The 23,663-nt window shown below is 43.9% G+C and overlaps 1 protein-coding gene across 2 annotated transcripts; it reads left to right on the top strand.

Annotated features, from left to right (window-relative positions):
* The first annotated feature begins 125 nt into the window (after nt 1-125).
* KCNG3 (potassium voltage-gated channel modifier subfamily G member 3) lies at nt 126-23,586 on the top strand. Of its 2 annotated transcripts, none has more exons than XM_032653423.1 (2): nt 126-757; nt 22,904-23,586. In XM_032653423.1, the coding sequence occupies exons 1-2, from the start codon at nt 126-128 to the stop codon at nt 23,547-23,549; spliced, it is 1,278 nt and encodes a 425-aa protein (XP_032509314.1). In that variant the 3' UTR covers nt 23,550-23,586. The 2 variants fall into 2 exon arrangements, with proteins under 2 accessions (XP_032509314.1, XP_032509313.1); XM_032653422.1 differs by having other exon boundaries at nt 126-790.
* The last annotated feature ends 77 nt before the right edge of the window (nt 23,587-23,663 follow it).

Genomic DNA, 23,663 nt, shown 5'->3' with positions numbered 1-23,663 from the left:
GGCGGGACAGCCTGCGGGGCCCGACGGCGCGCTCCCCGGTCGGCCAACGGCAGGCAGGCCCCGCGCGGCGGCCGGGGGGGCGGCGGCGGCGCCGTCGGGCTTCGGGGCCCTCTGGGCTGCCAGCCATGACCTACAGGCGCAGCGGGGCGGCCTCGGTGGTGCTGAACGTGGGCGGCGCCCGGTACTCGCTGTCCCGGGAGCTACTGAAGGACTTCCCGCTGCGCCGCGTGAGCCGGCTGCACGGCTGTCGCTCGGAGCGCGACGTGCTCGAGGTGTGCGACGACTACGACCGCGAGCGCAACGAGTACTTCTTTGACCGGCACTCGGAGGCCTTCGGCTTCATTCTGCTATACGTGCGCGGCCACGGCAAGCTGCGCTTCGCGCCGCGGATGTGCGAGCTCTCCTTCTACAATGAGATGATCTACTGGGGCCTGGAGGGCGCGCACCTCGAGTACTGCTGCCAGCGCCGCCTCGACGACCGCATGTCCGACACCTACACCTTCTACACGGCCGAAGAGCCGGGCGCGCTGGGCCGCGACGAGGCGCGACCCGGCGGTGCCGAGGCGGCCCCCTCCCGGCGCTGGCTGGAGCGCATGCGGCGGACCTTCGAGGAGCCCACGTCGTCCTTGGCCGCGCAGATCCTGGCCAGCGTGTCGGTGGTGTTCGTGATCGTGTCCATGGTGGTGCTGTGCGCCAGCACACTGCCCGACTGGCGCGCCGCGGCGGCCGACAACCGCAGCCTGGATGACCGGAGCAGGTACTCCGCCGGCCCTGGGAGGGAGCCCTCCGGGTAGGACGCACTGCTTCTTTGCCCGTCCTGTCCGTCCTGTCGAGTCTGTCCGTCCCGTCCGTCGGTCCAGTCTCCGTCCTGTTTGCCTCTGGGAGGCCAAGCCAGGCCGGGTTCTGGGCCGAGCGCGGCCACAGGCGCGGCGAGCCAAGGGGTGGGTTGGTCCTCACTACCCCCCACCCCACCCCGCTTTCCCCAGCTCTAGCCGGCTCTGGTACGCCCACTAGACGCTCCTCCTGAGGGCGAATCGCCAGCCTTGGGGAGACGCAGATAGAGATGAACAAGCCTCCCATGTTTGTAGTTTACTTTTGAGCAAATTAGCAACCGGTTAATTAGATTTCTCTAAACTTTTATCGTTAGTATTCAACAATTTAACCTTGGGCTAAGAGCAGTTTGAATTATTTGCCAATTTCTGATGGTGTTTGAAAAGATGCAGCCTTGTTATCATGGTGTGGTCTGCTGTACACTTTCCACACACTCTATATACTCTGCATAACATTAGTTGTAATGGAATTTTTATAAAGGAGACTAATTTAGCGATAGACTCTAAATAATGGTTGTCCGTGCCCTTTTCCTCTTCTTTTCCTACCAAGTATGGAGTTAGCAAAGCACCTGTCCACCGTTTGTTACCAAAGATTCACACTGTAACTTCCGGAAGATCTTCAGGCTGGGGAGGGAAAAAACCATGGGAAACTGCCCCTAAGTTCAGAAACAGTATCCAGTATTTAATGGTTTTTCTTTTCACTTTAGTAGGATGAAAGGAAAATATTTTGATCTTTCCTTTGATAGTGCTTACCTTTCAATAGTGATAGCATACTTCTGTTTTTAGTACTAGTGAGTGTATTTTGCATATTTGGTGGGAGGAATAAACAGTAAAGTTGGGCTTTCAAGGGAGACAGCCTCTTTGGGCACAAACACAAAATTGTATCATGTGTTTTACCTTGGATCCTCTTTTAAGATTCACTCTCCATTCATTTAAAAAATTTGGTTGCTTGCCTGGTAATCTTTTCCTGATAGACATGTGCATGGTTCCACTGGTGCTATGTGCCTTGATACTGGAGTGGATTACTTCCACATAATATTCTTCCTTTGGAGAGTAAAGATTTTTATTTAAATTTAGGAAGTAAATAAACTATCTGGGACCATGGAGTCCATTACTGATATGCTATCTTGACATGAAATCTAAGACACATGCTTTGAAAGGAAATTAATTAGAAAACTCATTTTGTTTAATGTATTAGTTTCTGAGTTTTCAGTTTACAGATAAGAATTACTTATTTGGTACTACATCAGTACAATGAAATTAATTTATGTACTTATGAAAGAAATGAGAGACATGAATAATAATTTTAGGGGGAAAGAGAGAAAGAAACCAAAAAGGGAAGAGACAGATGGAAAAGAGGAAGACTGCAAAAGAAGTAAAGGAAGAAGATAAATGTTTAATTTGTGTATATGTATTTTATGTATGTATATAATTATTCACGTCAGAACTGTTTCCTAGATACGCAGATATTTCAGGCAGAGACATGTTTTTCTTGGCTTAATGGCCCAGTTTTAAGCTTCACTCTGAGTGTAGGTATATGAAAACCATTATCTGTAATCCCAAACAGATAAACTGAGGGATGACTGAATGACTTGAGGAGTCTGCATATTACAGAGGGAGCCTCCCACAGGCCCCCTCCAACAGACAACTAAGGTGGTACTTTGAGAATAGTGTCTCAAACCCTGTTTGCTTGTGGTTGCTGAAATTAGTCTTCCTAAAACATCTTTCTGATCATATTTCTGATCATATTCTGATCATCTCCCAAATGAAGTCGGAACTTCTCTCTTGGCCTTCAAGGCTCTTTACCTTTGGTTTGTTTTGTTTTGTCTTGTTTTGTTTAGCCGCGCTGCGTGGCTTATAGGATTTTTAGTTCCCCGACCAGGGATCGAATACTGGCCCTTGGCAGTGAGAGTGTGGAGTCCTAACCACTGGACGCCAGGGAATTCCCCAAGGCTTTTTAAAATTTTTTTATTTATTTATTTTTGGCTGCATTGGGTCTACATTGCTGCACTCAAGCTTTCTCTAGCTGCGGCCAGCGGGGTTTACTCTTTTTTGTGGTGCGCGGGCTTCTCATTGCGGTGGCTTCTGTTGTTGCGGAGCACGGGCTCTAGGCATGAAGGCTTCAGTAGTTGTGGCTTGTGGGCTCAGTAGTTGTGGCTTGCGGACTCTAGAGCATAGGCTCAGCAGTTGTGGCGCCCAGACTTAGTTGCTCTGTGGCATGTGGACCAGGGCTCGAACCCGTGTCCCCTGCATTAGCAGGCAGATTCTTAACCACTGGGCCACCAGGGAAGTCCCTCCCCAGGGCTTTTTGCCCGTTAACCACAATCTGCCTTTGTTGACTTACCCACTGTAATTTGCAAGCGTCTTTTGAGTATCTGCTGTGTTCAAGGTACTCTCGGTATTCCAAATATTGTAACATTTTTCGGTGAGGAAACCGTGTCAAGCTGGCAACTGATGTAGGAATCAGAGGCACAGTTGATCAACAATTGGGTTGAGTTGTTCTGGGAAGGTCTCAAGGTGGGAGAGGATGGAAACAAGCTGTCTTTGGAAGGTTGCAGAGGTTGTGCACTGCCCAACACTGGCAGGTGGTATCATTTATGTAAACTACAGTGTTTGAAACCTGTACAATCATGTGTACCCCACCTGGGAACAAAATACGGAGATTTTCCAGGTAATAGGAACATCTAGGGCCTAGGCATGACATTTGTATATTATGTTTAGGGAGTGTGAGTCCAGTGATGGAGTGAGAGATGGAGACAGGGCAATGTTAGAAGGCCTGGAATGAGAGGGAGAATAATTTTATTTTGCAGGCAGTGGTTAGCTGTTGGCAAGTTTGGGGTGAGTGGATCATGAGTATAAAGTAACAAATGTCATGAGTTGTACACCATAAATTGGAGATGGTGGAGACTGGAAATAGGAGGATTAATTTGGAGATTTTTGCAGAGGGAGGGAATGAGAGCTTGGATTGCTTTGAGGTTGGTGAGAATGGAGATGAAATGACAACTCTGGGAGATAGTAGGAAGAATCAAAATAAATCCAGGGCATTGGAAGGATACAGGCTCAGGGACTGAGTAAGTGGATTTCCAGGAGCTAGGAGCACTCCCTGCCACCTGCAGGCTCCATTTGTCCAGACCAGCCTGTTCACTTGTTCCTGAACCACCTGGATGTCCCTTACTGTGCAGTCAGTCCCTTGCCTATTGAAATTAGATCATCCATCAAGCCCAACTCTGATTCTGTTTCCCTTTTGAAGCGTTTCCTGACTACCCTAGTAGATGTGATATTTCCTCCTGAGTTTCTTGAGAGACTGCTTACTTGTGTGACTCATTTGGCAGCTGTAATATCCTTCCTAGCATGGTGGTTATTTTTTTATATAACCATGTCTTAACCACCAAACTAGATGAGATGAAAAGCCCTAGAAGGCATCTAAATTCTCTTATATTGTACTATTTATTATGATAGCCTCTTTTAGAAAAAACTATTATTCAGGCACAATAAATATCTATTGTTTATCTTATATTTCAAAATATAACCTTCCAGGAATGTATCTTCTCTTGCATAGATTGAAGAGTTCTGTGGGTTAAGGCTGAGGCATTCAGGTGGTGGAACTCTTAGTTGAGGAGAATGGGGTCCTGTGCTAGAATGAGAAAAAAGTCTGTTAAGTCAGGGAGTCATTATTTATCAAGTACTTACTGTGCAAAAGGAATAAAGATAAGAATATATGGTTTGGGGACTTCCCTGGCGGTCCAGTGGTTAAGACCTGACCCTTTCACTGTCAGGGTGGGTTCAGTCCCTGGTGGGGAGCTAAGATCCGGGAACCAAGACCCTGTAAACCACTCTGCGCAGTCAAAAAACAACAGAAAATCCCAAGAACTGCTCAGTTCTTTTATGCAGCTGCATGACGTTCCATTGTATGAACGTCTGATAATTTCTGGACACTTTAACATTGTTTCTTGTCTGTAGGGAATGCTGTAGCGAATATCCTTGTACATAATTTTGCTTTCATGAAAGTATATCCATAGGATAAATGCCTGAAAGTAAGTCATTGGGTCAAAGGACATTTGTACTTGCCTTTTTTTTTTTTTTTTTTTTTTTTTTTTTTTGCGGTACGCGGGCCTCTCACTGCTGCGGAGCACAGGCTCCGGACGCACAGGCTGAGCGGCCATGGCTCACGGGCCCAGCCGCCCCGCGGCATGTGGGATCCTCCTGGACCGGGGCACGAACCCGTGTCCCCTGCATCGGCAGGCGGACTCTCAACCACTCTGCCACCAGGGAAGCCCTGTACTTGCCTTTTAAAAAATTATATATATATAATTTTTAAATTTTTTATTGAAATATAATTGATTTACAATGTTGTGTTAGTTTCAGGTATACAGCAAAGTGATTCAGTAACATATATATGTATTCTTTTTTAGATTCTTTTCCTTTATAGTTATTACAAGATATTGAATATAATTCCTAATGCTACAGTAGGTCCTTGCTGGTTATCTACTCCATATTTTGTACTTGTCATTTTCATAGATAATTCCAAATTGCTCTGCAAAAAGTTGTATCAATTTATACTCCCACCAGCAGTGTGTGAGAGACCATGTTTTTTCATACTCTACAAAGCGTTATTACACTTTTGATTTTTTTTTTAGTTATTTCTGAGATACATATTTTAAAGTAATAACTAGAATTATGACTTATAACATACCTATACTTTTGATTTTTTATCATGCTGGAAGGTGAAAAATGGTGTCTAGTAGTTTTAATTTATTTTTGCCTTGAGTAAAAATGTGCATCTTTACATATATTTAGGACTCACTTATTTTACTTTTCAATGAGCTGTGTAAATTTTGGCGATGACTTTCTTAGTTGGCGATTTTTAGAAAGAATTAAGAAATTAGCTCTTTGTTAATGACATGAGTTGCAAATATTTTGTTCTCTAATTTAGGACCCCATTCAAAGAAAACTACAGGGACTTCCCTCGAGGCACAGTGGTTAAGCATCCGCCTGCCAATGCAGGGGACACGGGTTCGAGCCCTGGTCCAGGAAGATCCCACATGCCGCGGAGCAACTAAGCACGTGTGCCACAACTACTAAGCCTGCACTCTAGAGCCTGCGAGCCACAGCTACTGAGCCCAAGTGCCACAACTACTGAAGCCCGCATGCCTAGAGCCCGTGCTCCACAACAAGAGAAGCCACTGCCATGAGAAGCCCCTGCTCACTGCAACTAGAGAACGCCTGCGCACAGAAACGAAGACCCAACGCAGCCAAAAATAAAATAAAATTAAAAAAAAAAAAAAAAGCCTCTGTGCTTCCAATGCAGGGGGCTTGGGTTTAAAAAAATAATAAATAAATAAATTAAAAAAAAATAAAACATGGACCAGATATAAATAAGTTGTGCCTTTTACTTTTTGGTCCCTCAGTTTTCTCAGCAGCAGTGTTCTTTTTTTTTTTAACTTTTAAAAATTAATTAGTTAATTAATTTTATTTTTGGCTGTGTTGGGTCTTGCTGCACACGGGTTTTCTCTAGTTGCGGCGAGCAGGGGCTACTCTTCGTTGTGGTGCATGGGCATCTCACTGTGGTGGCTTCTCTTGTTGTGGAGCATGGGCTAGGTGTGTGGGCTTCAGTAGTTGCAGCGGGTGGGCTCAATTGTTGTGGCTCACAGGCTCTAGACCGCAGGCTCAGTAGTTGTGGCACACGGCCTTAGTTGCTCCGCGGCATGTAGGATCTTCCCGGACCAGGGCTTGAACCCATGTCCCCTGCATTGGCAGGTAGATTCTTAACCACTGCACCACCAGGGAAGCCCAGCAGTGTTCTCTTTTGAGTTTTAAATCTCTTTAGCATGCAAAGCCTTGCTGTAATTTTAATCTGTTCTATAGAAATTATTTCTAAAAGTTGCTTTGTGTTGTGAGACTTTGAGATGTAAAGATATTTAAATTTCTTTAGGTGTTATTTTAAGCCCAAGTTTAAAAAATGAAATAAAAATGAAACAGCAGGTGATAGAAATTTAAAACTCAACTGTATTATTTCTATTGCCTTTTAGGTCAATATTATATAAATTCAATAGGTTTTTTAAAGTACTTTAAAAATAAAAAGCAATATTTGAAACTGAAGATGAAAGTCTCAGTGCTTTTACTTTGCAGATAAGGTGGATATTTTCAGAAACCAGTAATTAATAGATCTCTGATAGGATTGAACATAACCCAGAACCTCAGTTAAGGTCTGTTCTTTCACAGTGGACTGTTTCTTTTAATATGTGTACAGGGTTTTTCTATCTGCTGCCAATTTTAGAATTCAGTGGAAACTTCCTTTTGTTAATACCTTTTCTTTAATCAAAGTGCTTTTTTTCTCCCTTTTGGTAAGCAAGTTATTTTAAACATTATTCTTTTTTTTTTTTCAAATGAAAACTTTGCTCATTGGAAAAAAGTACGGTTCTAAGTGTTACAGAGTAAAGAGTAAACATGCCTCTTTCTCCTGCATCCTATTACCCAGTTTCTGAGTATTCTTCCAGAAATTTTCTTTGCATATATACAAATATACACACTACATATATATGAGTGTATATATGTGTATATCCACCATTCACATAATTATATATGCATATTATACAGATGTCTCTTATTTATTTATATATATATTTATTTATTTAACTGCACCGGGTCTTTGTTGCAGCAGGTGGGCTCCTTAGTTGTGGCATGCAAACTCTTAGTTGCAGCATGCATGTGGGATCTAGTTCCCTGACCAGGGATCAAACCTGGGCCCCGTGCATTGGGAGCATGGACTCTTATCCATGCATCACCAGGGAAGTCCCTACAGGTGTCTTTTAATTTTTTAAATAAATTTATTTTTTTTTTATTTTATTTTTTGGCTGCGTTGGGTCTTTGTTGCTGTGCACGGGCTTTCTTTGGTTGCAGCAAGCGGGGGCTACTCTTTGTTGCAGTGCGCAGGCTTCTCATTGTAGTGGCTTCTCTTGTTGTGGACCACGGGCTCTAGGCACACGGGCTCAGTAGTTGTGGCTCACGGGCTCTAGAGTGTAGGCTCAGTAGTTGTGTCGCACGAGCTTAGTTGCTCTGCGGCACGTGGGATCTTCCCGGGCCAGGGCTTGAACCCATGTCCTCTGCATTGGCAGGCGGATTCTTTTTTTTTTTTTTTTTTGCCGTACGCGGGCCTCTCACTGCTGTGGCCTCTCCCGTTGCGGAGCGCAGGCCCAGCGGCCATGGCTCACGGGCCCAGCCGCTCCACTGCATGTGGGATCTTCCCGGACCTGGGCACAAACCCATGTCCCCTGCATCGGCAGGCAGGCTCTCAACCACTGCACCACCAGGGAAGCCCCCTTACAGGTGTCTTTTAAATTTATAACTGGGATCATTCTATAATCTTGTTTAGCAATTTGCTTTTTTCACTTAACATCTAGGAACTCTTTCCACATCAGTTAATATAAATCTTCCTCCTTCTTTTTAAAATTTCTCTAGTATTCCATTGTATAGATGGGCCATAGTTCATTTACAAGTGTCTGTCCTATCAATTATAGTAATGGCTGTAATAGTATTTATTGAATACTTATAATGTGCTAGTCACTTGTTAAAGTTTTACAATTATTTTATCATCTAAGCCTCATAATAATCCTACAAGGTAGCACCATTGTTATCCCCATTTTATGACTGAGATTTAGATAGATTAAGTAGCATGTCAGACTCACATAGTGGTTAAGTCGTGACCTGGCATTTGATTCCCAGGTCCCTGCTCTACTCTGCTGTGGAATGGTTAGCTCGACTGTAGTTTTTCAAAAATGCAAACAGGAGTGCAGAACACAGTCTTCTCCATGTTTCTTTGCAAATTGGTATAAGTGCATATGTTGGGTAAATTCCAAAGTGGAAAAATAGCTGGGGACTTCCCTGGTGGTGCAGTGGTTAAGAATCCGCCTGCCAACGCAGGGGACATGGGTTTGATTCCCGGTCCGGGAAGATCCCACATGCTGCGGAGCAACTAAGCCCATGAGCCATAACTACTGAAGCCCGCATGCCACAACTACTGAAGCCCGCATGCCTAGAGCCCCGTGATCCTCAACAAGAGAAGCCACCGCAATGAGAAGCCTGCGCACCACAACGAAAGAGTAGCCCCCGCTCGCTGCAACTAGAGAAAGCCTGTGCACAGGAATGAAGACCCAACGCAACTCAAAATAAATAAATAAATTTATAAACAAACAAAAAAACCAGTACCTTATACAATGGGCTTTTAAAACAAATTGTCCCTATTTCTCATTTAATCTGTATAATTTATTTAAATGGTGGATGTTGGTGCTTTAACATTTCTACAGCAAATGCTGTAAAGAATTATTTTTAACTTAGGAGACTATTGAAAATAAAGCAAAATTTAAGCATTTTTTAAAAATGTGATTTCTTTATGTCAATCAAAATTTGTTTTCTTTGAATACAATTACCAGAAACTTAAAAAGCAGAACAAATCAATCTGTGAAATAAAGGAAATACATGTTTTACGAAGGCAGAAGAGGAAGTTATGCATAAAACCATCATAGTCTTTCAGGCATGTAAAAAAGTATAGATTATAGTACATCGAGCGCCTGTGTACCTACCACCCATCTTAAGAAATAAAACATAAAAAGTACAGTTGAAGTCTACTAGGTGCCTTCTCCCCATTGAAATCACTTCCTTTTCCACAGATATAGCCACTTTCCTGACTTTGGTGTTATTATTTTATGCATTTAAAAACACTTTTAGGGACTTCCCTGGCAGTCCAGTGCTTAAGACTCTGTGCCCGCAATGCAAGGGGTGTGGGTTTGATCTCTGATCAGGGAACTAAGATCCTGCACGCACAGAGCGCAGCCAAAACAAACAAACAAACAAAAACACACTTTTTAAAAAATTAATTTATTTTTTGGCTGCTTTGCGTCTTCATTGCTGCATGGGAGCTTTCTCTAGTTGCAGCGAGCGGGGGCTACTCTTCATTGCGGTGTGCGGGCTTCTCATTGCAGTGGCTTCCCTTGTTGCAGAGCATGGGCTATAGGGGCACGGGCTTCAGCAGTTGTGGCACGCGGGCTCAGTAGTTGTGGCTCGCGGGATACAGAGCGCAGGCTCAGTAGTTGTAGCACACGGGCCTAGTTGCTCCGTGGCATGTGGGATCTTCCCGGGCCAGGGCTTGAACCCGTGTCCCCTGCATTGACAGGTGGATTCTTCACCACCAGGGAAGCCCATACATTTTTTTTAAAGGAAGCGCGTTTTAATCATTGCTCATAATTGGAATTAACGTAAACATGACAATGCTGAGTACAGCTACAAAAAAGTTCCTTAAGATAGTATGGATTCCCTGAAGAGAGATTTCTAATAGAGAAACCTGTCAGTAATCCAGGAAAGGAGGGACATACGGAATGTTCTGCCCCACAGTCTTCCAGGCTCATCCCAGAGCAAGGTGGGGCCCAGGGGAGGAGTCCAGACAGGCATAACGAGCCCTCCACTGGGATGACCCAGGCCCCAGGCCAGGGCATGTGTTGAAGGGGCGATGTGGGCCAGGCAGAAGGCCACGATTCTGTTCGTTGCCGAGTTCCACAGGGCTTCAAGCCTCTACAGGATTTCCGCAGCTTCGGGGTGTGGGTTGGGAAGCGGCCTGGGCACTTAGAGGTGATCTGGCCGCGTGTTTTTTGGCCTCCGCTGCTGCTGGCATCTCCTGGCTATTCAGGCCCTATTGTGCCCTGCAGTGTTTGTCTTTGGCCTCTTCTTGACTGTCGCTCCATCCTGGATTAGCCATTGGCTCCTGGACGTGCGGGTCTCACCAGTGTTTTTGGCCGCTCTCCACCTGGGGACCGTCTGCATGTCCGGTGCAGGCGTGACGTGGCAGCCCACATGCACAGTAGTGCATGTTCCCGCAGAACTGGGGGCTTTGGCAGGAGGGGCGGCTCAGCGCAGGGAAGTTATCCAGAGCCCAGGCCCAGGCTTGTTCTCAGTTCAGGCCCAGTGGCATGTGGGGCTCTGGATGTGCCCTCCTCCAAGACAGCTATTCCAGGGTGTAGTATGCGGGGGCTTCCATGGCTTCAGCCTCCTCACCAGGCAGGGACGCCTAGCGGGTCTAAGCAAAGGGGCGAATCAAAAACACTTTTAATATATGCTTGTACATACATATGTATTTACACATAAAACATAGCATTGTTTTTGCATTTTTAAAACCGTTTTTAGGAACTTTCATGGCGGTGCAGTAGTTAAGAATCCACCTGCCAATGCAGGGGACACGGGTTCGAGCCCTGGTCCGGGAAGATCCCACATGCTGCGGAGCAACTAAACCTGTGTGCCACAACTACTGAGCCTGTGCTCTAGAGCCCGTGAGCCACAACTACTGAGCCCACGTGCCACAACTACTGAAGCCCACGTGCCTAGAGCCCGTGCTGTGCAACAAGAGAAGCCACTGCAATGAGAAGCCTGCGCACTGCAACGAAGAGTAGTCCCTGCTTGCTGCAACTAGAGAAAGCCCGCATGCAACAACGAAGACCCAACACAGCCCCCCAAAATAATAATAAATAAATAAATAATTTTTTTAAAAAAGAAAGGAATTGGGGAGGAAAGGACTTGGGATTAGCAGATGTAAGCTATTTTATATAGGATGGATAAACAACAAGGTCCTACTATATAGCACAGGGAATTATATTCAATATCCTGTGATAAACCATAATGGAAAAAAATATTTAAAAAAGGAATGTCAGGGCTTCCCTGGTGGCACAGTGGTTGGAAGTCCGCCTGCCGATGCAGGGGACACGGGTTCGTGCCCCGGTCCGGGAAAATCCCACATGCTGCGGAGTGGCTGGGCCCGTGAGCCATGGCCGCTGAGCCTGCGCGTCCAGAGCATGTGCTCTGCAACAGGAGAGGCCACAACAGTGAGAGGCCCGCGTATCGCAAAAAAAAAAAAAAAAAAAAGAATGTCAAAAAATAAATAAAAAAATAAAAAGAGAAAGTAGAAAAAAAAAAGAAAAGAATTGGTATCAGTTTTTATAAGATGATCATGTCTGAGGAGGATGGTCTCTAGATATCATTTCTTTTTTAAAAAATTCTTTTACTAATGCATTGCCAATGAAATTTAAAAAAGAAGGAGTAGAACCCATCGGGTAGTTATATATGGATTGGGAACAGATCAATTCTTGCAGTGAGTTGATCTTCTTGCATCAGTATTTAGATGGATTAGTGTCTCTTTGGAGTGGAGGTGAAGGTGCTGGGGGAGATTATTGTACCTGCAGGATGAAGGGCGCCCACCTGGAGTGGAGGATGCTGGTGGCCTGGATGGGCTGGTTTTGATGGGTCTGGGTTTCTGTTGCTCTCATCTCTGGGAAGTTTTTTAGTAGTGAGAATCAGAACCGCAGATTTTGGGTCTCTCCACTTGTTATGTGTAGGTTCACCTAGAACATGGTGGTTTACTGAAAACTCATTCCTCAGCATCTGGTGAAGAAAAGCTGCCCTGGTGTCCCCGACTTTGAGAGCATCTGGTAGAGATACACAGAAATGTGGATGGTTTCTTCAGAGGCGGCCCAGAGCCAAGTCCTCGATTACAGGGTAATGAACACAAACACTGAAGCATGGTGTTGATGAAATTCTTTTCATAATTTGGCTCTGGAAAGATGATTTCTGTCTTTTCATCTGTTAGGAAAATCAAGAGACTGGTTCAGAGCGGCCATCTCTTTTTGTTTTTTTGTTTGTTTTTTTTGTTTTTGTTTTTGCAGTATGCGGGCCTCTCAGTGTTGTGGCCTCTCCCGTTGCAGAGCACAGGCTCCGGACGCGCAGGCTCAGCGGCCATGGCTCACGGGCTCAGCCGCTCCGCGGCATGTGGGATCCTCCCGGACCGGGGCACGAACCCGTGTCCCCTGCATCGGCAGGGGGACTTCCAACCACTGCACCACCAGGGAAGCCTGGCCATCTCTTGTAATAAGATTTTGCTGGGTGGTTTTCTTTCCTTCGCTTGCCTCGAGGCATCTGCCTGGTTCCCTCCGACCCACACATCTCTCCAAGGTCCAGGATGTTGTTGAAGGTCTGCTCGGTCTTGGGCCGTCTGCTCATATCCTTGCAGCTGCAGCTCTTCGTGCCCTTCACAGCCAGCCAGTGGCAGGGTCTTGTTGAAGTCTTCTGCCACCTATCCCCCATTTCATTTCATTTCATTATTTTGTTTCATTTCATTCCCGTCATCTGCCAGTTTGGGCCCTCCATTTCTCTTGCCTGTGTCGCAGCCTCCTGATTGTTCGCACCCTCCAGTCAGCCCGTAAACATCTGCCCGCTGTATATTCCCACAGTACACTTGGCCTCTTCCCAGCTCACAGGCCTGGCAATATGCCCAGCACATGGTAACCTCTTAAGAAATGCTTATTCAACAAATGAATCCACCTGTTGCCAAATCTTTAAGGGGTTCCCTTTGCCTTTAAAGCTATAACTTGACTTTGAAAATCTGTCAGCTTTGCCATAAGGCTTCAGTGTTGCCATAAGGCTTCCAGCCATAAATCCTACAATCACGCCTCTCTCCACTGCACATCTCACTTGGCAGCCCAGTGAGGATCCCTGTTCTCTGCGTACTATGCATTCAGTTGTGAGGGTTAAATGAATTAATATGTATACGTTTACAGAAAAATGCTTGGTACTTGAGTAAGTACCTAATGTATGTTTTTGTTTATTTTCATTACTGATCTAGAGTACAAAATAAAAATATATGAGTGGTATGGATTTTTTCTTTCTGTAAGGTAATTAAAATACATAAGAAAAAAATCAAGTTTTTTTTGTTTGTTTGATTCCTGCCTTTTTCCCCCATTGAACTTGTGGAGAAAACTTTTATAAGGACATGAAAGAGACTGTAGAGAATTTGGTGGACGGTGATGTAGTTTGTTGGAGATTTTTATTACACCATGTATCATCACACTGCATAGGCCTGCTAGAAATGCCTCATACGTTCAAGCCTGAAAGCTTAGGGTAGGAAGGGTGCAACTTTTCTTTTTGTGCTACTCCTGGGGCTGTGCTGGTTGATTCAAGCCACTGACAACTTCATCATGGTGATTGATCTTCTAGTTGGGCATGCTTTTCACTTTTTCTTTAAAATTTTTCTTAATTGGAAAAATAATATGTGCACATGGTAAATCATTTAACAGCACAAAAGGTAATAAAGTAGAACGTGAGTTTCCATCCTGCGGTCAGGCTCCCTCCCTAGAGGCAGCAACTGATATTAACAGTTTCTTAAGTATCCTTCCAATATACGCAGACACACACACACACACACACACGCACGCACACACAATTAGAGCATAATATATGTACTGGTCTGCACCTGTACATCTTGAAGACTGTTTCACATCAAAGCTCAGGAATGCACCTTAACTCTTTTTCGTGGCCACATGGCATAAGGTAGAGTCATAAAATTTCCAATGTCAATTTCATATGGTTCAACCTAATAACTTTAGGAAATACATTTATGTAATCAATCTCCTCGGACAGATGTTTATATATTTTTTTATCCTTGGGTATTACAAACAGTGGATCTCATTGTACATATTCTTATGTAAATATGCAAGTGTGTTTGTAGGATAAGTTCCTAGAGTAGGTGGCTGGGTTTCATGTGCGGTATAAAGCTTGATAGGTTCTGCCAATTGCTCTTTTAAGTGGTTGTACCAGTTTATGCTACAGCCAGCAGTGTGTGAGAATATAGGCAGAATTCTTGGGAGAAGTGAGAATGAAAGGATGGAGCTTTCATTCTTGCCTTCTCTTTGCACTCAGGAAAACACTGACATGATCTCCTTTTGAGTGTGAAGGGAAGACTACAAGCCCAGAGATGGTTTGTAGTAATGATAATTATAGACACGATTTATTGAGCACTTACTATTATTTCATATTAATTCATTTAATTCTTAAGACAATCTGAGAGATAGGTCTTACAGTTATTCTCATCATTTAACCATTGAGGAAGATTCAGGAAGAGAGATTAAATAGCTTATCCATGGTTTCACAGCAAGTTACAAGTGGAGAAGGGCTCCTTGCTTCAGGAGCCTCCTATCTTCTCCCCTTCGTTGGACAGTTTCATGTACGTATTTTTATTTTGGGTAAGAAATACATAACATAAAATTTACCATCTTGCAAATCTGAAACTGTGTTAGAACCAGCAGTATGAAAAATGCTACTCTAACACGTAAACCATGGAGACTAAGAGATTGACATATTTAATAGTAACAATTAACATTGTCATAAAAGTCATTAGCATTTTCAGATGTTCCTTAGTGCTTCAAAGCCCAGTAGATCCGTGCCACTGCACGGATCTACTGGGCCACTGCACTAAGGAACATCTGAAAATGCTAATCTACCTGTGCCACTGCAATTTCTTAGTTGTGTGAACTTGGAAAAGATGTTTGACTTTTTAACTTCAGTTTTGTAATCTGTAATATGGAGATATTAGGGGAAATACCCGTTAAACAACAACTTGTCTTTTTCCTCTTCCCTCAGCCCCTGGTAACCACCATTCTATTTTCTGTTTCTCTGAATTTTGACTACTTTAGATAACTCCTATAGGTAGAATCATACAGTCTTTGTCTTTGTGTGTGTGTGTGACTGGGTATCTTTCACTTAGTATAACGTCCTGAAGGTTCATCCATTTATTAGCATGTGACAGGATTTTCTTCCTTTGTAAAGCTGAATAATATTCCATTGTAAGACTGTGACACATTCTATTTATGGAGTCATTCATTAATGGACATTTGGGTTGCTTCCACCTGTTGGCTGTTGTGAATAGTGTTGCTATGAACACAGGTGTGTAAATATCTCTTTAACACCCTGCTTTTAGTTCTTTTGGATATATAACCAGAAGTGGGATTGCTGGATGATATGGAAGCTCTGTTTTTAATTTTTTTTTTTTTTTTTTTTTTTTTTTTGCGATACGCGGGCCTCTCACCGTTGTAGCCTCTCCCGTTGCGGAGCACAGGCTCCAGACGCGCAAGCTCAGCGGCCATGGCTCACGGGCCCAGCCGCTCCGTGGCATGTGGGATCTTCCCAGACCGGGGCACGAACCCGCGTCCCCTGCATTGGCAGGCGGACTCTCAACCACTGAGCCACCAGGGAAGCCCTGTTTTTAATTTTTTGAGGAACCTCCGTACCACAGCTGCTGCACTATTTTACAATCCTACCAACAGTACACAGAGATTTTAATTTCACCACGTCCTCATCAATACTTGTTTTCTGGTTTTTGTTTCTAATAGTAGGTGTCCTGATGTGTGTGAGGTGATACCTTCGGATTGGTTTTGATTGCATTTCTCAGATGATTAGTGATGTTGAGCATCTTTTCAAATGCTTGCCGGCCATTTGTATACCATCTTTGAGAAGTGTCTGTGCAAGTCCTTTGCTCATTTTTAAATTGGGTTATTTGATTTTTTTGTTGTTGAGTTGTAGGGGTTCGATATGTATTCTGGATATTAATCCCTTATCAGATATATGATTTGCAAATATTTTCCCCTATTCTGTAGCTTGCCTTTTCACTCTGTTGATTGTGTCTTTTGAGGCACAAAAACTTTTAAGTTTGATGTAGCCCTATTTGTCTATTTTCGTTTTTGTTGTTTGTTCTTTTGGTGTCATAGCCAAGAAATCGTGGCCAAGTCCAATGTCATGAAGCTTTTCCCCTATGTTTTCTTCTAGGAATTTTAAAAAAACTTGTTTTAGGTCTTACATTTAGGCAGTTAATCCATGTTAAGTCAACTTTTGTACTTGGTGTAAGGTAAGGGTCCAACTCAATTCAGCACGATTGTTTGAAAAACAAATTTATTTTTATTTATTTATTTTTGGCTGCACTGGGTCTTGGTTGCTGCGCCTGGGCTTTTCTCTAGTTGTGGCAAGTGGGGACCACCCCTCACCGCGGTGCGCAGGCTTCCCATTGTGGTGGCTTCTCTTGTTGCGGAGCACGGGCCATGGCACGTGGGCTCAGCAGTTGTGACTTGCGGTCTCTAGAGAGCAGGCTCAGTAGTTGTGGCACACGGGCTTAGTTGCTCCACGGCATGTGGGATCTTCCCGGACCAGAGATTGAACCCGTGTCCCCTGCATTGGCAGGCAGATTCTTAACCACTGTGCCACCAAGGAAGTCCCCTCAGCACCATTTTTTGATGACAGGCTTCAGTTATCCCTTAAAGCTCCCAGAAGAGCCATTCCAGTCCTTCAAGTTCTGTCAAAGTCACTACGTTGTACTGGACAAAAAGCTGTTGAGCACTTGTATGTCTGATGGGAAGTAAGGGCAGGAGATACAAAGATGAATAAGGCAGGGAACTCTCAGGTGATGTGAATGCTTTATATCTTGATAGGAGTTTCAGTTATAGAGGTTACACATTTGTCAAACCTCAGTGAGTGTGCACATAAGGTTTGTGCATTCCTTATTTACATTGCATGTAAAGTTCAAATCAAAAGAAAAACATGAAACAAATATTGAACTCTGGTTAATAATATGCACTCTGAATTTTTTAGATGGAAGTGCACCGATATCTGGATTTATTTTAAAATGCATCCAAGAAAGAAAGGTTAATAGATGGATATAGGGGTGAATAGGTGATAAGCAAGTATATTTAAAATATTAATTAATTTGTTCCATGTGTGAAATTTTTCACAATAAAATGTTGAGTGAAAAAGATGAGAAGTTAGCACCCAGAGGGAGACTGATCTTTACCTCATACAACATAGTTAATGGCTTTTTATGTCCTGTCCTAGTCTTTTTTGCAGGCAGGAGGGGATGGTTAGCACTAAAAGCATTTGTTCTCCTGTGGAGCCTGTTTGTAAACCTCTGAGTCATTGCCAGAAGTGCCTTCTGTCCTGACGGATCAGTTAGGGGAATTAGAATGATTGCCAGCAAGTTTTGAGCTCCTCCAGTGCCTACGGAAGGGAATACATTTTACATCGTAACTTAGTACACAACTATATGTAACTGAAACAAAAGTTTTATGAAACTATACTTTGATGCACACTAGTATTTCTATTTAATTTCCAAAAAAACCCCTCCATCAATTTTGATCCATTAATGGGCTAAGAACCAGCAGTGTGAAAAATGCTGCTCTAATACATCAACCATGGAGACCAAGAGATTGACGTATATAATTTAATATTAACAATGAACATTGTCATAAAAATCATTAGCATTTTCAGATGTTCCTTAGTGCTTCAAAGCCCAATAGATCTGGGTTTCATTAGCTATGCCACTGCAGTTTCTTAGTTGTGTGATCTTAGAAGAGATGTTTAACTTTTCAGCCTCAGTTTTGTCATCTGTAAAATGGGGATATTAGGGGAAGGACACACTCCATAAAGTTCTTGAAAAGGGTTAAATGAGATGATGTCTACAAAGTGCTTAGCACATGCTCAACTGAAAGGCCTCTCTCTCTCTCTCTCTCTCTCTCTCTCTCTCTCTATATATATATATATATATGTATATATATATATATATATTTAGCTGTGAATTCATGAGCTTCTATATGTTTGGGCCTCAAAAGAAATCAGAATGGGCTTCAAAGGATTCTGGTATCCTCAGTATCTTCTTCCGTTCTTTTTTTCAGTTTGTTTTTTATAGAAGTAGCCCTCGGAGTGCCCAGTCATTTGCTGTAGTGCTCAGTAAAACACAGCGCTTAAGTTTTCCAGCAGTTGCTGGAGGTGGCACTGGCAAGAGTGCCATTTGGAAACATGGGGAGTTTTGGCAGGCTTAGTGGTGTTTGTTGTTGGAGAATGCCTTGGCATAATCCTGGGTGAAAGAGGGATGCCTGGGGTTTCTCACTTATTCATCTCCTTAGCGTGGAATTCTGGATAAATTGTGTCTGACTTTGGGGGTGGGCAGGAGGAGCCCCGTGGGCCTCATTACAGATGGGTTTACCTCTTTGAAATTCCCTTACTGAGAGATTATTTAGTGTCATTTGGATTTCCTCCTTTTTAATCTGAACAATTTGGCTGCTAGTGGAAGTAATTAGCTGAAAATGTTCTGGTGTTTTTGGCACAATTAAAATTTTTACTCTTCTTGGGCTTCCCTGGTGGCTCAGTGGTTGAGAATCTGCCTGCCAATGCAGGGGACACGGGTTTGATCTCTGGTCCGGGAAGATCCCACATGCCACGGAGCAGCTAAGCCCGTGCACCACGGCTACTGAGCCTGCGCTCTAGAGCCTGCGAGCCACAACTATTGAGCCCGCCCCACGACTACTGAAGCGCAGCCAAAAATAAATAAATAAATTTATTTAAAAAATCTTTTGGCTGTGTTGGGTCTTCGTTGCTGTGCGCAGGCTTTCTCTAGTTGCGGAGAGCGGGGGCTACTCTTCGTTGCGGTGCACGGGCTTCTCACTGTGGTGGCTTCTCTTGTTGCGGAGCACAGGCTTTAGGCGCACGGGCTTCAGTAGTCGTGACGTGGGCTCAGTAGTTGTGGCGCACGGGCTTTGTTGCTCCACGGCATGTGGGATCTTCCCGGACCAGGGCTCCAACCCGTGCACCCTGCATTGGCAGGCGGATTCTCAATCACTGCACCACCAGGGAAGCCCCTACTCTTCTTAATTTAATAGGATCTTAGGACTTTATTGCTGGGAGAGCCCTTAGAAGATCAGAGTGAGAAGAGCAGCAGGGCTCCCGGCATCAGGTCTAGTGCTCTTGCTCATGTCTGGCTAGAGAAGAGACAGTACTTTAGCTCGAGAACTGATAAAAACCACAGCCGATCAGAGAACACTATTGCTGTGACTGCTTTGTGCTCTTGCAATCCTTTTTGAGTGTGTATCTTATTACTTACTGAATTTACCAGTTGATTACTTAGGATAGCAACCAACTTAGAAATTCTGGTGGCTTAACACAACAAGGATTTATTGGTTGCTCACATACCATGTCCCATGTCCAATCAGAGTCAGGATGGGGAATGTCTGTCTTTCTTTGAACGTATACTCAGTGACTTGAGCTGGTAGGGACCCCACCATCTTGGAGCCACTTAGGACACATGCCTTTCAGGTTGCCGTGGCAGGGAAGAGAATTCACACCTACTCTTCCATGCCTCTGCCCAGAACTGTAGTCATTTTGCCCACAGCTCATAGATCAGAACTGGTCATGTGACCTTGCCTAACTGCAAGGGGCTAGAAATATGGGGGAACATATGGAGTATTTGATGAGCATTACCAGGGAGAAGGGATGCCTTTAATATGTTTATTAAAACTGAATATTGAAAAAATGCAGCCTCCTATCTTCTAGATCTACCAAGTTTCATTACCCTCCCAGTTTTCTAAGCCTCCGGGTTCATAGCGGTCATTATGGCAGCAGCTTTTACTGATAGCCTGGTGGGGATAGAGAAGCTGCTGCCAACCACAGAGTAATGGGGTCTCTGTGTAGAAGGGCAGGTAATACAATAGAGAAAGAAATAGGGACAGCTGTGACCTCATCTGCTGACCTTCCTCACTGGGCGGTAGGTTGGATTACTTTCACTGTGGGCTGTATCTTCTTGCTTAGTTTGTGTGTAGGCTGAAGAATAATCCCTCCCTCCCCACAAAAGATATCAGGTCCTAATCCTTGGGAACCAGTGGATATTACCTTATATATCAAACGGGATGTTGCAGGTATGATTAAATTAAGAATCTTGAGATGGGAGATTGTCCTGGATTATCGCAGGGGCTCTGCATGCTATCATGTGTATCCTTACAAGGTGGAAGCAGAGGGAGATTTGACACGGTGAGCACAGAGGCAGAGATAGGAGTGATGTGGCCTCAAGCCAAGGAATGCCAACCAGGAGCTGGAAGAGGCAAGGAATGGATTCTCCCCTAGAGCCTCCGAAGGGAGTGGGCCCTACTAACACTTGATTTTGGCCCAATGATAATGATTTTGCACTTCTGACCTCTGGGTATTTGAAAAAATAAATTTCTGTTGTCTTAAGCTGCCAAGTTTGTGGTAATTTTTTTGTTGTTGTTGTTTTGTTTGTTTGTTTTTGCGATACGCAGGCCTCTCACTGTTGTGGCCTCTCCCGTTGCGGAGCGCAGGCTCAGCGGCCATGGCTCACGGGCCCAGCCGCTCCGCGGCATGTGGGATCCTCCCGGATGGGGGCACGAACCCAAGTCCCCTGCATCGGCAGGCGGACTCTCAACCACTGCGCCACCAGGGAAGCCCTGTGGTAATTTTTTACAGCAGCCACAGGGAGTTAATATACTCAAGTTACCACTTTCTTGTTGGTCAGTGGTTCTTGCCCTTCTGACAAGTGAGGAATTGGGACTGGAGTGAATACTGGGGAACCAAGTGACTGGGGAATAGGGTGAGAGTGAGAATTTTCTTTCTGTACTCTTTTTTTTTACCTTTGAAATTTAAACCATGTGAATGTACGACCTATTCAAGACATAAATCAAATTAATCTCTATGGCCCTAGGAACCTCCATAGTAGGGGAACATGGTTAATTTTATTTATTCATTTCCCTCAGAAGCATCCAGTGCAATCTGTGTTCTGTGCCATGCACTTTGGGTACTTCTTTTCAAAATGTTGCCCCACAGACCTTACCATCCCACCTGCTACATTTTCTTCTCTCTCCATCATACTTCTCATGTTTGGCTCTAGGTCAATAGTAAGACAGAATTATGTGGAGAAAAATGAATGATGGTATAAGGACTGTAACTTTAAATTTGAATTTTAAAATGTAATTTAATTATAATTTTTTAAATGCCATGTTTAAAACATTTTATTAGTCATATTTGTACTGTACTGTACAGACATGTACTGTAGTGCATTTTCTTTTCTAAAGCTACTGCATGAAATAACTGAAATAAAAATATTTACAAATAAAAAAGTGTAATTTAATGAGAAATTACCTTAGCATTACCTCTCACTCTGGGTCAGGGCTTCCTAACCACTGTGCTGAGGTTTAATTCCTCAGCCTTGGGGAGTGTGGGGCGAGGCTGGTGGCTTCCACTTCAGGAATGCTACCCCTTGACGCCAGTAGGCTATGTAGGTAATATTCTTTTCAACGTGTGCAGTGACATGGAAGGGTTGGTAAATACTGCTCTAGATTAAATGTGGCCCTATATTTTATTTATTTATTTATTTATTTATTTATTTATTTATGGCCGCGTTGGGTCTTCGTTGCTGCGCACGGGCTTTCTCTAGTTGCGGCGAGCGGGGGCTACTCTTCGCTGCGGTGTGTGGGCTTCACATTGCGGTGGCTTCTCTTGTTGTGGAGCACGGGCTCTAGGCTCTTGGGCTTCAGTAGTTGTGGCACGCGGGCTCAGTAGTTGGGGCTCACGGGCTTAGTGCTCCACGGCATGTGGGATCTTCCCGGAGCAGGGCTCAAACCTGTGTCCCCTGCATTGACAGGAGGATTCTTGACCACTGCGCCACCAGGGAAGTCCATGGCCCTATATTTTAAAGATACATGTTGAATCACAACAGCTATAGAAAACAAACAAACAAACTTGTTGGGTCTTAGTGATTGTTTGGCTCCACTGCAGTATTCCTCAGCCTTTTTTCCACTGTAACTACAGCTTGTGATGAGGATGGTCATGACCTGGTGCTCTCCTGGTGAGGGCACTGGCATTCCTGCAAAGCCCAAAAGGCAGGCTCAGATTCAGTGTCTCCCACACAAGCCTGTAGGAAAAAAAAAAAATACAGTAACATTTTCAGAGATGATCTTGAGTTCACTCCTATTTACCAAGAAGTAAATCATTGAAAACTTGGGTGTGTCCACTGTCTGTAGGAACCAAGTCCTTCTGACCTACCTAATAACTTACATCACAGTAGAGAACCACTGTCCTCATGGAATAACATTTCATAGTGTGGCGAGCTGAGTATCAGTTAATTTCAAGCCACCAAGTAAGAGAGAGATTTTTTTTTTAAGTATTAGTGGCAACAAGCAAACAAATGTTTTTTTCAATGCTATTACAGGCCATATATAAATAAGAACTTCATCAAGTTCAGTTTTCATTTGTTGATGTATTTGTTGTTCTGTTGCATCCTGGTGGGTCTGATGATGTTGGTAATGCCGTCTGTTCTTTTATGTTTTCTGGAAAGGTAACTAAATGTGTATGTCAGTGTAGTACTATCTGACGAAATCTAAGAGCTATTAAAATGCTTAAAAATAAAATGATCAATTCTTCTTTTGTTCTCTTGACAGGATAATTGAAGCTATCTGCATAGGTTGGTTCACTGCAGAATGCATTGTGAGGTTCATCGTCTCCAAAAACAAGTGTGAGTTTGTCAAGAGACCCCTGAACATCATTGATTTACTGGCAATCACGCCGTATTACATCTCCGTGTTAATGACAGTATTTACGGGCGAGAACTCTCAACTCCAGAGGGCTGGAGTCACCTTGAGGGTGCTTAGAATGATGAGGATTTTTTGGGTGATTAAGCTTGCCCGTCACTTCATTGGTCTTCAGACACTTGGTTTGACTCTCAAACGATGTTACCGAGAGATGGTTATGTTGCTTGTCTTCATTTGTGTTGCCATGGCAATCTTTAGTGCACTTTCTCAGCTTCTTGAACATGGGTTGGACCTGGAAACATCCAACAAGGACTTCGCCAGCATCCCTGCTGCCTGCTGGTGGGTGATTATCTCTATGACTACAGTTGGCTATGGAGATATGTATCCTATCACAATGCCTGGAAGAATTCTTGGAGGAGTTTGTGTTGTCAGTGGAATCGTTTTATTGGCATTACCTATCACTTTTATCTACCATAGCTTCGTGCAGTGTTATCATGAGCTCAAGTTTAGATCAGCTAGATATAGTAGGAGCCTCTCCGCTGAGTTCCTAAATTAACGCATTGCAAATCATCTTGCATACACTTCATTTGATCGAGTTGACGCTACTTCATATTCATGCATTTCTCGTTGGGTGAGCACTGCAGTGGTACTGTCATCACCTTGGTAGAGT

This window comes from Phocoena sinus, chromosome 13, assembly GCF_008692025.1.
Source record: "Phocoena sinus isolate mPhoSin1 chromosome 13, mPhoSin1.pri, whole genome shotgun sequence".
NCBI lineage: Eukaryota > Metazoa > Chordata > Mammalia > Artiodactyla > Phocoenidae > Phocoena > Phocoena sinus.
The sequence above is the reverse complement of the archived record's forward strand: the minus strand, read 5'-3'. Positions and strand labels throughout refer to the sequence as shown.

Excerpts from the sequence above, each read along its gene's own strand:
- KCNG3 (XM_032653422.1), top strand. The coding sequence starts at position 126 with ATGACCTACAGGCGCAGCGGGGCGGCCTCGGTGGTGCTGAACGTGGGC. Across the intron at positions 791-22,903 it reads CCTGGGAGGGAGCCCTCCGG|GATAATTGAAGCTATCTGCA; the intron begins GTAGGACGCACT and ends TTCTCTTGACAG.